General features: G+C 43.1%; 1 protein-coding gene and 1 long non-coding RNA gene across 5 annotated transcripts; one reads left to right on the forward strand and one right to left on the reverse strand.

Annotated features, from left to right (window-relative positions):
• Positions 1 to 4,043: 4,043 nt before the first annotated feature.
• LOC115247670 (uncharacterized) lies at positions 4,044 to 4,611 on the forward strand. Its single transcript, XR_003886766.1, has 3 exons — positions 4,044 to 4,165; positions 4,237 to 4,367; positions 4,455 to 4,611. It is a non-coding gene; the product is annotated as an uncharacterized lncRNA (long non-coding RNA).
• Positions 4,612 to 7,011: 2,400 nt separating this feature from the next.
• LOC101078042 (solute carrier family 28 member 3-like) lies at positions 7,012 to 12,735 on the reverse strand. 4 transcript variants are annotated; one of them, XM_029829732.1, is made up of 17 exons: positions 12,570 to 12,735; positions 12,281 to 12,357; positions 12,027 to 12,118; positions 11,428 to 11,617; positions 10,978 to 11,122; positions 10,731 to 10,844; positions 10,538 to 10,615; positions 10,173 to 10,253; positions 9,894 to 9,974; positions 9,669 to 9,794; positions 9,456 to 9,583; positions 9,200 to 9,371; positions 8,928 to 9,125; positions 8,745 to 8,826; positions 8,549 to 8,647; positions 8,000 to 8,123; positions 7,012 to 7,724 (listed from the first exon to the last, which is right to left on the reverse strand). In XM_029829732.1, the coding sequence occupies exons 1-17, from the start codon at positions 12,636 to 12,638 to the stop codon at positions 7,607 to 7,609; spliced, it is 1,974 nt and encodes a 657-aa protein (XP_029685592.1). In that variant the 5' UTR covers positions 12,639 to 12,735; the 3' UTR covers positions 7,012 to 7,606. The 4 variants fall into 4 exon arrangements, with proteins under 4 accessions (XP_029685592.1, XP_029685591.1, XP_029685594.1 ...); XM_029829731.1 differs by having other exon boundaries at positions 12,281 to 12,363; XM_029829734.1 differs by lacking the exon at positions 12,027 to 12,118.
• Between the last annotated feature and the right edge of the window lie 1,050 nt (positions 12,736 to 13,785).

Below are 13,785 nucleotides of genomic sequence, written 5' to 3' on the forward strand. Positions count from 1 at the left end.
AGAAATCAAACCCTTCTAATATGGAACAATCATAAATATATGCATGATACAGTAGACAGTGGCAAAATACTGGCTCAGATCATTCGTGAACAACCACCTTGTGTTTGTTTTGAGCTTGGGCTTTCAGTTCCAACTAATAAATTAGGGTGGAAATGGTCAGACAACACATAATTGGCAGCAGCAAATCTATTCTGAGACAAAATCATAAATAAACCATGTGAATCTTTCCAGTGTCAACGGCTGCACATTCTTGACAGGAAATAACAATTTGGAGCATCTGAAATTTGCCTGTGCAGCTAAGATATATATTTAAAAAAACAAAAAAAAACGCAAGAACTCAACATGCCCTAATAGTTTTCCATTTCCAATATTCTGTCCTCTATCATGTCTTCCCTTTCTCTGTCAGTCTGTAGTGGAGGCCGGAGGAGGAGGGGGGGAAATGCTTTTTTATTTTCCCGTGAGTTTGGATGTACCTTACTAAATTGCACGGAGAGAGAGGGAGAGCTCTGTGCTAATGTCTCTAATGCTTATATGAAGCTGCACTGTACCTTTTTGGTCATTACAAATATCAGTGTAAAAAGTAAAGGAGCTGCTCCAGTAGCGCTCTGACTAGAGCAGCTGTAATTTCCTTTGCCTTATTACATTTAGTAATGAAAAATCCACTCAGGCAGCTCAACCTCTCGTAGGCCTCTGTCAAAACAAGCAAATGTTTTTGCTTTGTGCGCGTGCGTGTGCGAGAGAGAGAAAGGAATAAAAAGTTTAGGGCATTAGAAAAAATATGTTGGAGGTTGGATGGATGTTTCAAAATGACAAACACAGTATGCCAACATTCTTGCGTCGGTCCAGCTCGTCGTACTCGGAATGTTCTGCACAGCCTTGTGAAGCGTCGACTGTAGGTCAAACTCTGCTGCTCATTGGCATAAATGTTGTGGGGAAAGGGGATATTTGTGACTCTGATGACCTGTCTGTTCTGTAGAAATATGCTATTACTAGTATTGCAGTAGCACAAACTCCCACAAAACTGATTCGAAATCTGCAGTAAGGTCCCTTAACAAGAACTGAAATAATGTTCCCTCATCAGAATAATGGCTGGTAACAGAAAATGACACAGCGTATAACAGACATTTGTACTTGTGTGTTATGCAGGCTTTATTATGCTGTGGTGGAAAATAATTCGAATAGCATTAAGACCATATGCGACCGTTTCACAACAGTGACTAAAAGGCAGGAAACAGCCGTGAACAAAAGCTCCTCATCGTCAACTGAACATAAGGATAGAGACAGAAATTAGCCAAAGTTTGAGAGAGAAAAAAGTGCCTGTTGACCTCCCGATGTCTCGGGTGAATGATGGTTAACTAGTCTAAAAAAAACGATTAAAACTGGCGAGCGCAGACAAGCGGCTGACAGGCCCACAATGCATCTGTTCTCTCCCCACATCCTGATCTCAATCTGTCAGGTTATTACTACCATTTGAATATGGACTTGAAAACTTGAAATGTGGGACTAAGAAAAGATTTTTTTTTTAAAAAAAGGTAGAGTATAAAGAAACGAATGAGTGATTTTGCTGTGACAAGAAAAAGAATGGAAGAATGGACCCCCCCCCCTTACCCCCCTTCCCGCTTTTTCTTTCTCTTCTTCGAGATGAAGAAGCCTGACAAGCTGGTCATTAGGAAAGTAATTTGACAAGCTGTGCAGAGAGCTTTCACTTCACCCCTTGAACACCACGGAGCCTTGTTCTCTACCCCTGTGGATAAAATGAAGGGGAAGCACATGGCTGTAAAGACTAGACGCTGGGAAAAAAAATGAAAAGGTAGCGTATTGAACACTTGCTGCGCTCAAAGAAACGCGACTCTGAACTTTGAATCGCTGTGGGTCTGAGCCAGATGTTCTGTACACACTGGCAGCCTGTTCCTGCAGTGTTTTATTCATCAGGGAAATCTTTTGATGAGGTTCCAACCACATCCCTGTGTTTGAGTTCCTGTACATGCTATGTATTGCACCAATATAGGCATTCTAATAGCAAAGCGAGGACACTTGGGCTGCTCGTCAGATCTTTAAAGGCCCAATAGAATTTTATGGTTGGGTTTGGGTTAGGGTTAGCTGGGATGGTTGGGGTTTAGGAGCTGGGTAATGTATTGTGACAGTCCTCACAAAGACAGCAGTCCAAGGATGTGTGTGCATGTGCAAATTATATTTGTGGAGCAGGTTGTGAAATGAAAGGTCACCATCAGAAACCCACTGGGACAAGAAGGATTTAAGGGGAAATGGTATCGCCGAGGACAGATTAGACGCTACGAGGGTGAGAAAATAAGAAGCTCCAGGTGAAAAAATAAATAATTAGCCAACAGGAACTGGTTTACACACATCTGTGAGGACAGAAACTAAATGACAAGGTATTTTGTGATTGTTTAAAAAAACACACAGACTGGTTGAAAGCTGTTTGCGAGCCACGTGTGCTGCTGTGGTGAATGCCAAAGAACAATAAACCCTCCCGTCATTAAATAAAAGGGGCTATTGAGGACTGAAGGCCGTGGATACACACGTCCCACCATCCAGCACCTTCTCGACATCCCTTCCGTCTCACATGGATTTCTCCATTTGTTCCGTTTTCCTCCTTTTAAAGTCTTTTCTTTTTATCGAAGGTTTTCCCCCACTGAGGAGTGTGAAAAGAATGAAACCTGTAGTTTGTGCAGAATTGTGCTTAAAAGAAAGTAAAGAATTTTAAATTATAATGTAACTACTACTTAATAGCCGACAGTGTGCCTGAACATTTAAAGTAACAATGTCCAGACATACCTAATATGCTAAATGCAGATGTATTATTATTGATGTTATTATCATTATTATTATAAGAAGAAGACAGAACAGCTTGTACATCAAGTAGTTAGAAATACCTCATCCATAATTATAAACAATCAAGGAAAAAGAAGAAAGCTCGGGGGATTACCTTCGCATTAAAGGTAATTAATTTTTCCAATATTTTTATACAAATACACAGACATTTAGCGTAAACAAAGTCTGGTTTGTTCATATAATGTCCTGCGTCACATATAACCACCACAGAATGTTGAAAACAACAGGAATATTCTCTCCAAGCTTGATGAGTTGGCCTTGCTCCAGCAGGTTATTTCTATTTTTTTATTGCACATTTGGTGGGTGACATGAAAATGTGCATGAAACTGAGCAGCCATTTGGGGGAAAACACACACACACACACACACACACATGCATTTTATTTAGCTTGTGGGCTCAATGTTATTTATCTTTTTGACGATGTGTGTTAAATAGATGATATGGGTAAGCAAACCGCATACACAAACACACATGCACACAGCTATGTGGGCTTTAGCATTCAAAGTAGGCTCAGGTTGCCTGCAGAGGGAAAATTACACTGAAAAATCAAAATTATGCATCAATTTATGCACACGCGCACACACACGAGAAACAAGTATTTGATGTCTTAAGAGTCTTTATTAAGTTTTATTAATGGGCTTGATCAGAAATGGTCTGGCTTGCTGCTAAAGAGCGCTCGTGCATTAGAATGCACCGTCACACTCTCGTGAATGTCTTGCCTGCAACCATGTTTGTTTGGAAATTGCCGCCAATACTTCCTAATTATACCTTATTGAGCCATTAAGGCTAGCAATGTTAATCTGGCAGCAAGGAGACAATTTAAATCCAGATTGATGGTTATTTCTTTATATTCTGTTTTTTTTTAATTGCTAGGTGAAAAAGAGATATAAATAATTGCTTAACCTCAGTGTTGGTTGTTGCTGATGAAACGTTAATACTGACATTGTCTTCTCTGTCTTTGCAATCCTACTGTAAACACAGCATAGTCGTATCTATTTTGTGCTCCAGAGCCTCAGGAAGCCTCGTTCTGCCTCAGATTATGAGGTGATCTCACATTGATGGAAGGATAACAGGCTGCAAGCAAAGTGGAGGGGAGGCTTGGAAGAAAGGCAATGTGTTAAGTGAACGTACAGCACTGGCCGCGTTTAGAGCTGCACTTGTTGAAAAGAGTCACCTGATAAAGGTTTTCAGAGTTTGCTTTATTGATTTATTGGCTTTGAGCAAAATAAAGAGCCAAAGCTGAGGAGTAGCTGATTAACACAGTTGCTGTTATTGCACCTAAATCAGGTCTCACCTCAAAACAAGTGCATAGGTTTACTGCCGTGGTAAATGTTCCCAATGTTCAGCCCGGTACAGGTTGTAAAGCATTCCTTTTATTTAAAGCTGTGCAGGGTGGAACAGCGTGCAGCAGCCACGGATGACTGACTTTTATGGAGGATGCACCCAGCCATCGGTCAGCTGACCTCCCCGAGCTTCCCTGCCTGGAGTGTCTACCAGGAGCAGAGATGAGACAGGTTTTAACACACCGACAGATACCTAAATCCTCCTCGCAGTCCATCTGACTCTGTGTCTTATTGCGACCTGGGGTTCTGATGATGTAGCCATGCACAGCTGTCAATCACCCACTCACGCCAGGGAATGGAGGTGACCGCCCTGGTGAAAGACGCTGCTCAGTAGAGAGATCAAATGCTGCACAAAACTGGACTGTGGACAGATGAAAGACCAAATACACGCTACATACACGAAGGCAGGAGGGACCAAGCATCATATACAATATATAATCTACCTAATCAATCTTAACGATGCTTCAGCACGTCCTGCCTTCTGTTTTTATGTCCACATCTTTTGACCTCATTTTCACTGGATTCATACATACAACTTTGGGCTTCTTTTAAGTTTTTTTTTTTCCTTTTAGGGCAGGACTTAATGTACCAAGCATCTCATTAGCCACTGTGCTCTTTGGCTAACTTTACATTTTTATAATTAATGTATTCAACTTATAGGTTGCATCGCTCCCTGTGCAGCTTATATTCAGTTAATGATTCCAGGCTGACCCACCTACTGAAAACTGCCTCTCAAGACAGGTCTGATGCACAGTTTAGCTTACAGATAAGATGCATCCCCTTGTTGCAAGAAGGTCCTAATGCACCCTCAAGGGCTCTTCACCTGTTCTCCACTGCTCGGTCGCCATGGAGATTGGGCTAATTCAGCAAACAACCGGGTTACAGTAGATAGGTAAGTACATATTCAGAAGACCACGAACAACAACAAAATATGTAAACACTTGTTGCATGCCTGGAAAAACATGAAATTGGGGGACTAGATGTGGTGCTTTGATATGCTTTTAAAACACATCTGTCCTCCTCCCCCATAAAAAAAAACGCCATCTTTTAGGAGCTTTTTGCAGAGGGTCACTAAATGGAGGGTCCGAATTAATGGTGAAAATGGAAAAATAGCGTAGGCCACAAATGTAATGCCTGAACAGAATTGCAAAATTAAACAGCACTTGATATTCTCTGCACCCCCAAGGCCATTAGAGTAGCAGCATGCTCACTAAATTAGCGTGAAGAGGAGCTCGGTAACCAGTCCCCTTGTAAGGACACAACAACGGAAAGGGGGAAGTTTGACCTAGAAACCCAAGATGGTTAAACAAAAAAAAATTAGAAATGTAACTTGTTTTGTTGAGAATGCATACAGAACACAGAGAATTTAGCAATCAACAGGAGTGAGCGACGAATACAAGTCGGAGCGGGATGTCAATGATAAGAGAAATCAAGCAATTGAAAAAAGAAATCTGCTGATCCCAGCGTGTGTTCATCTCTGTCCATGTGCGACCCCCTACCTGTCCTGTGAATTCATCCGTGTGTGGAGGTGAGGCACAGAGAAAGAGAGCGTGCGCGTGAAGCCCCTGTGTTTTTGTGCACTTGCCTTGCATCTGTATCCCTGTTAGCTCTCTTAGCAGGGGTAAAGCCACATGGGATGAAGGGCATGTGTGGCTAAAGATTTATTTAAAAAGAAAAAAAAGTGCTTCTGCTCAATGAGTCTTGGTGAGGCCATGAAGAGCAAACATTCCTTATTCGCCTTTTGGATGACATGACACATGACGTTAAACGTCCACATTTGCCATCCTGGGGCGAGAGGTCAGATCTTTTCCTCTTTCAAAGCCAGAGTTCGCGGCCGAAGCCTCGTGTGTCATGTGTCGCCGCGCTCCCAGGAAGTGTGTATTTACCTTCATTTCAAGGCCTGTTAAGCAAACACACTGTATGTGTCCATCTGTTTCCCTCCTCCATCGCTCGACGTCTCCCTCCGCCCGCTTGCGCCCTCCTGCTCTGGTTGTTGTGGAGTGGGTGGAAACGTATTTTAATGCATTTCACTTTGTCATTGTAAAAAAGTATGAAATGTAAATTATCTATGTATATTAAACTGTGTATAATGATATATGCATCTCTTGCTTTTTTCTTCATTAAATCCCTTAAATCAACAGTCCTTTCACCTTCTGATCGAAGTGATGGATTATGTCCAATGATGCTGCTGACAGTCGTGAACATAAAGCCCTTTTCTCAGTGGGGATGAAGAAGACTGACGCACACGCACAGGCCTGTCTGAAATCATTACACTGGGCCTGCTCGTGGGAGCAGGTGGGAGATCATGGGCGCCAGATTTCCAGTCAGAAACGAGCGTACCTCCAGAAACGGGCCCACAGTTCCACGCCGACGGGCACCCAAAACAGGATCTGAGATTGGGAGCTTCTTGCTGCAAAGCGGCAGCGTTAATCACTGGGCCATCATGCTGCCTAAAAATGTTCTATATGAGAGCATCTGATGGCTGAGTCTTATGTTCCCTCTCTGTGGGTGTGTGAAATTCTCACATATGAACACACCTTCTGCCCAAGAACAGAGCCATCTGACCTTTCGCTGGCTGTGGATTTAATGAAGAAACTGTCATTTTCCATCTCTGTGATTACAAGCTTGTCTCACACGTGCAGATTTAATAACACCCCCCACCATCTTCTGTCTGATGGTCAGCCCGAGAGTAATAACATTAGTTATGAGACACTTATGTGGACGACTGACCTGTGAGCCAAACAGGAGTGACTGCTCTCTGAAGGGTAGCTCAATCTACCGTGGACCAAAAATGAAGACAGCAGTGACACCAAGCGGCCAAGAAATCGATTTTATTTTTATTATTTCTTCAGCAGTCAGATTTATTCTTATATCCATTTTAATGGATCGGTTCAATTCTGGGAATCTAACTTCAGATGGCTGCGTAACAATAGGAGCCATGTTGTGCATATACATACATAAATACATATATTAAAAAAATATTCCATGGAACACATGGCTTAACCTTAATGTTTTGGTATAAGACATTTTTTTTACACAGCTGAAAATGTATTTTACTGTATTATTAGTTAGGCCCCGTAAAATATAAAACATGCTGAATAGTTTTATTTGAATCTCAAATGGGGTTTAGTATTTACACAGTGTGCAAGGCACAAAATCTACTACTTTAATCTCAGTAAAATACTTTATGCTCCTTGCATAATGCATTCATATATTCTTTAAACATTTAAAATACCTTCTGTAACCCATCTTGTATTAAAAAGATCACACACAAATCATAGACTAATTTGCAATACATCCATCTCAAAAACAATTTACATTTTTTGACCAAAATATTTTTGACATAATTGCAGGACTGCAAGTAATTTTAAGACGTGCGTTACAATTGAAACACTCCCCCCCCAAGTGATTCAGAGAAGGAGGCTGCAGTTAAATTGTGCAGAGGGCGTGAGCAGACAGCACTGCCGCAGGCTGCTCTCATTGAATCCCTCGCTGATTGTTATGTTCCACGGCTCATGCACTGTCACACTGGAGAGAGGACACACACACACACACACACACACACACACACACACACACACACACACACACACACACACACACACACACACACACACACACGTCCTGACATTATGTGGGCCCTTTAAGTGGTGTGATTCATAGGTTTCTGACCTTAACCATCTCAACCAACCAACTCCCTAACCCCAACACCAACCCTAACTCTAACTTAAACCCAAATCTAACATCAAAACCATGTCTTAAATGTTAATGTGAAAGCACACACACATACACACATCACATACCTGGTGTACAGGTGGGTGCAGCAGGCGACCAGCTGTGAGCTGTTCATCACAACACTTTTGTCGAAGTGTGTGCTCAGGAAACCTGCACACAGAACTTCAGGAACCTCAGGGATGTACAAAATGCCTTAAAACCACACACACACACACACACACACACACACACACACACACACACACACACACACACACACACCAAATTACAAATTATGTTAAACGCACTCTAAATATATATTTAAGTAGGCAAAGCACATAAAAACTGTGCCTCATATGGAAATTCTTAGATAGGGTCATGTTTCACTTAATTGGTAAGTTTCTTTTTAGAAAAGAAGGAAAGCTGTGCTTTTTCCTTGACAAATCATTTTTGGTCAATCATATGTGGTATATTTATAACACATCTATGTCACTGTGTTAAATAAATATAAAGACTAGTATTGAGTAGTTATAGGCCTCATCTGTACATCACTGAGCAAAGTAGGAATAAAACACTGTTTAAAGGTCATCTAATTCAATGCTTAAAGGTAAAAAAAAAGGCACTAAGAGTTTTGTCACCTGCAATACAGGCGGTCATGAAACACGAAACGCTGCCAGCGACCAAAGCTCTGATGCCACACCTGGCGATGTCGGCCTGTCTGCCTGGAGCAAGGTTTGCTGGAAAAAGGCAGCAAGTGGATCACAATCGTGGATAGACTCCTTTAAGAAACAAGCCAAAAACCCAGCTGTGATCGGATTGGAGCGCTACACTCACTCATGCATCCAAACGCGATGCCCATGGAAGCAAAGTTGGAAAATCCGCACAACGCGTAGGTTGCAATCATTTCAGAGTGAACCTCCAAAAGGAAATGATGACAATTAAATCAGTGGCAAAAACCAGAACAAAAAGGCGCTGTACTTAAGAAAAGTCCATGCAATTATACATAATGAGACTCACAGAAATGTACTGCTTTACATTGTCCACGTATTCGGGTCCTCCCGCATTTCGCAGTTTAATTATCTTGGACATTTTTTGATAGGCTAATAACTCATTCAGAACTGTCTTTATACCGATCAGCTCAGCAACAATGAAGCTGTCCTCATAGGAAACGCCCATCATGAAGGCCAGAGGCATGAACAAGTAGGAGAAAATAAGCTAAAAGAGACACAGATCGACGTTAGTGTATTTACGCGCGCATTGGGAAGGGGGTTAGAGGTCAAAGGCGTCACCGAGAAGCTGAGCTGCGGGAAGTCAAACAATCCTCCAAACCAGGAGAGAACGCCATCGAGGAAAGACATCAAGGATATGAAGACCATGAGGTTGACCACAATGGTTACCGCCAGGCCCACAGCAGAGGTCGCACCGGTGGATGCTGCCTCAAACACAGTGGTGTTGGTCTCTCTGCAGAGACAGGTGCAGCGTTTTGAAGGTCATACACTCTCCATCCTCAGCTGCGTGGCAGTGCTGATGAGGACCATCTCTCACATGTTCGTTTTGATGTCCTCTTCATCTTTGACTTGAGAGGTCTCCGTTTCAGGCCAGAAGATCTTGCCAACAGCCAGGGAGGCTGGAGCGGTCATGACTGTTGCTGTCAGCACGTATGTTGCCTTCACCTAAAAAGAGAGGACAGGATGTTTATTCCTGTCCCAGGCAAAGGTGCTGACATTCATTTAAACCACTGAGCATCCAGCTCCTCACCCCGAGGGAGATGTACGCTGCAAGCATGGTGCCGGAGATGCCAGCCAAGCCTACTGTCATCAACGTGTGGATCTCTGAGAGCGTTAACCTGCTGATGTACGGATGGACCAGAATCAGAGACTCCGCCTGGGAACACAGAGAAAAAGACATGGGCTGTATCAAACCGCATCGGGTTTATTTCCTGATTGTGATCTCAGCGATGCTCCCCAGCCCCTCCTTGTTTACCTGGCCCAGAAATATAGTTCCAGCTGCAACCACTGATTCCACCGGCGTTGTTCCCATGGTAACCTGCATTGCGTAGCCAATCTAGGAAAACAACAGCACAGAAATAGAATTAATAATAGCAATAACCACAGCTCATAATAGTACAAATTCAAAAGCCCGGATGTCGCCGAGTTTTGGTTTTGTACATTTCTTTTAAGAGCAAAAATAGACGGCTTTAAAGAATGAGCGCTCTAAACTGGAAGGCAGTTTACCGTCACGGCTCTTGTTGCACCTTCTCACCTTGCAGATGAGCCAGGGCATGAAGCCGATGTAGTAGAGGACCGAGATAATGGAACTTAAAAAAAGTAACACAGGCATCACCTGTGGAGAGTCCAGATCATCATCATCATCATCATCATCATCATCATCATCATCATCATCATCATCATCATCATCACCATCATCATCATCATCATCATCATCATCACATCATCATCATCATCATCATCATCATCTCTCTATTTAGATGTGTTTCTGTGCTCAAAAGGCGACGGTTGTAAGGCTGAGGTGGATTTGCTCAAAGGCGTGTCTGGGATTGAACCAGCGACTACCACTGGAGCTGCCACTACCCTCAAGCCCCTCACATGTGACTGGCGTGCACGTACCTTGAAGACAAATGGGTGGTCGGTGAATTTCTCGCCAAATACAAACCTCGACCCAACATCTTCGAAGGCGAAGAGAATCTGTTTGGGGACATCTTCAGTTAGAGGCGGGAGACGACAACGAGGGGAAGAAAGAGTGGAAGCAAGTAACGAAACGGAAGACTAATCAAGCAGTTCACGTGTGTCGTGGTTGTACCTCGACTTTGTTTGCAGCCCACTTCAGGGCCGAGTCGCCAGTCGAGGTTCTGAAGATAAGCAGGGCGATGATGAACTGGATCAAAATCCCCAACACCAAAACCCGCCAAGACCACTGCAAAGGCCGTCGGGATGGCATTGATTGGTGTGTGTTTGTGTAAGGCAGAGAGAGGGAGAGGGAGAGGGAGAGGGAGAGGGAGAGGGAGAGGGAGAGGGAGAGGGAGAGGGAGAGAGGGCCCGTGTCCTACCTTGAATGGATGTTTGGAGAACAGGAGCATCAAGAAGATTAAAAGGAGCAAACCGAGGAAAGACACCATCTGCCTGGGCCCTCTCTGAGCTGTGTCCAGGACTAACCACAAAACCACGAAAACCAGCAGGGACACGAGTGCAACCCTGCAGGGGACAAGTCCAACAGGATCGAGAAAGAACGCAGACCAATGCAACAAAATGCGTCATGAAATTGACAATAGTTGAAGGCTGTTTATATAGGTACATTTGGTTTATTGACAGTTATGTGGGAATCAAATAACAAACAAACACACATAATAAATACATTTAACAGTAAATAAACTTTAAAGCTGGTGCTGAATCATCTCAGCGTGGCTGAAAATGCCACATGCAGATCCCGCTGCCAACTATAGGACATTTTATCCAACGGTTGGAACCGACAGGCCTGATTGTGAGCGGATGTTCCTCACCATCTCATCCAAACCCAGCTCCTGCTGAGAAGGCATCTGATGGGGGAGCTCGCCTCCCACATCCAACTGCCGTAACGCTTCATGAGCCAGTCCCAGACGTAGAAGAATACAGCCAGTAACGTGAGGATCAGCAGCCCGAGAGCCCGTTGGAGGTTCAGAACACACGCGATTATTACCATCACAAAAAATGCTGAAAGAAATTGCAATAGGGACATTATTATTGGGTATTTGGAGATGCTTCTCCTAGTTTACCAAAACAGAGAATGAAAAGTGAACGCAACCTGATTCAAATGCCAGGATTTATTGTGCACAAATTCAAAATTGAATTCTTTAACGGAGAGAGGGGAAAAAAAGAAAACTAGTTGATGAATTTGGCACAGAATGGCGCTGAAGAACCTTTTGACAACAACACTCTTCGTTTGGCATGAAAATCGCTGAAAATCTGTCAGATTATGAGGGCCTGTCCCTGAAGCGCTGCTCTCCAGCCGATCATGCCGCACTTTCTCGGACCAAAAAGTCCATCCTTGGTTTCATCAGACCATAACAAATTCCCACATTTATTCCCCTTTAGGAATTTAGCAACGCTTGTCACTACATACCTGTTACTAAAACTATTTTGGCTACCAGGCTGATCTGATCACTGTGCTGGTGCAAATAATCCTGAAAAGCCGTCATTTTCTTCTCCAGTATGCTGGACACACACACACACACACACACACACACACACATACACACACACACACACACGCACACACACACACACACACACACACACACACACAATGGACAAGGAGAGAGGGCATATGTGATGCTGCGCATGTTAAGGACGGGCGAGCCAAGGTCAAAGCAGTACCTTTTGTCATGATGGCCTGCCTTGCTATTTTCTTCACCCGTTTCTTTCCCACAAACACCGTCATTATTCATTTGCATCTGTTCCTGCCATACAGAGCAATGTCAGAAAACATATGACAGGACAGCAATATAAACCTTGCCTGTCTGGTGTCTAAGTGACAGGCTGAAATTGTCTCCTAAAAAGTGGTACACACTTTTTTTTTTTTAGCATTTAGCATTTAGCTATTTCAATGACTGTGTAATTCAGGAAGTAGACAACACCTGTCTGAAAGGTCAAATGTCTGACTCACATCTGATATAAAGGCCTCGTTGACTTTGCCGTGTCTTTGCCTCAGCTCCTCTTGTTCAATCAGCTCCATTGTCTAGTTGGATATATAGAAATGAGCAGGACCAACTGGAAGTGCTATTCCACCAACACCTGAACATTACTTCTAGTCCTCCCACGCCCTCCTTTACCAATTTACCTTACTTTTTCTGCGTCTTATTGGTTTAGTCAAAAGGTGAGATAATATTGACACGTCTCTCTGGGCCCTCATTTAAAGACATGTGACTGTGCGCACCTTTCCAGTTTTTCCTTCCTAAAAGAGAAATCTAGACAAAAGATCCACTGTTTTGATCCACTTGGCAAGATTCTCCACTTCCTTTTTTCTTGACCACTCATTTTGCCTCACATGGCAAACGCCGCAGGCCCTCTCACAACCTTCCCTGAGGCGGGGTTTTGTCATTTCCTTGTTATTTTCTTCAGATGTAGCTTTTGGGCTTGCTTGCCGACATTTGGGCTATTTTGGACTTAATAAAAATTTTAGAACCTTTGTCCATCTGAGTGGGCACAGATTATCAGTTGTAAATGAAGTTTCAGTTCATCTGCGTTTCATATTTTGTAACATCATATTGGCCACCAGAGGGCGCTATTGTATAAATTGGCAGGACCGCACGGCTGCCGTGCGCAGATCACGCCTTCATTTGAGTCCATGACAAACTCTTAGAACTGATAACCAACCGGATGAGCCACACCAAGTTATTTAAACGCTCAGACACGGTCAAATTAAGGAGACAAGAGAATGCATCACCCCCTTTTTAGTGACAGGCACATAAGAAACATGACAAGAAGCCTGCTGATGATAAGGCATTGAACTGCTGGTTAAAAGTAACTATTAATGGTTAAAAGGTGAGCCATAATTAGACTAAAGCTATTAATATATTTACATTTTATAAAATGGAAAAAAAATCACAAAAGGTGACAGATATTTGTCCCCTACAAACACCAATGCTCAATGAAAGAGATGCAAATTAAATGAATCCCCAGTTTAGGGCACTGGTAGTGGGATTTGTCTTGAATATTTCAGAAGCTGAAGTCTCAGCGGAGCTTAATCACACACGAGAAGGAGGGTGAAGCTGTGAAACTCCCGTACAGCACCAGCTACATGATGTCCTGCTGCTCAAGGACGCTCCATAAAATAAAACAAGCAAGAGTCCTGGCCACTGTGCTTGATATGGTTTTCCAAT

The sequence above is a fragment of the Takifugu rubripes genome, chromosome 21, assembly GCF_901000725.2.
Source record: "Takifugu rubripes chromosome 21, fTakRub1.2, whole genome shotgun sequence".
NCBI lineage: Eukaryota > Metazoa > Chordata > Actinopteri > Tetraodontiformes > Tetraodontidae > Takifugu > Takifugu rubripes.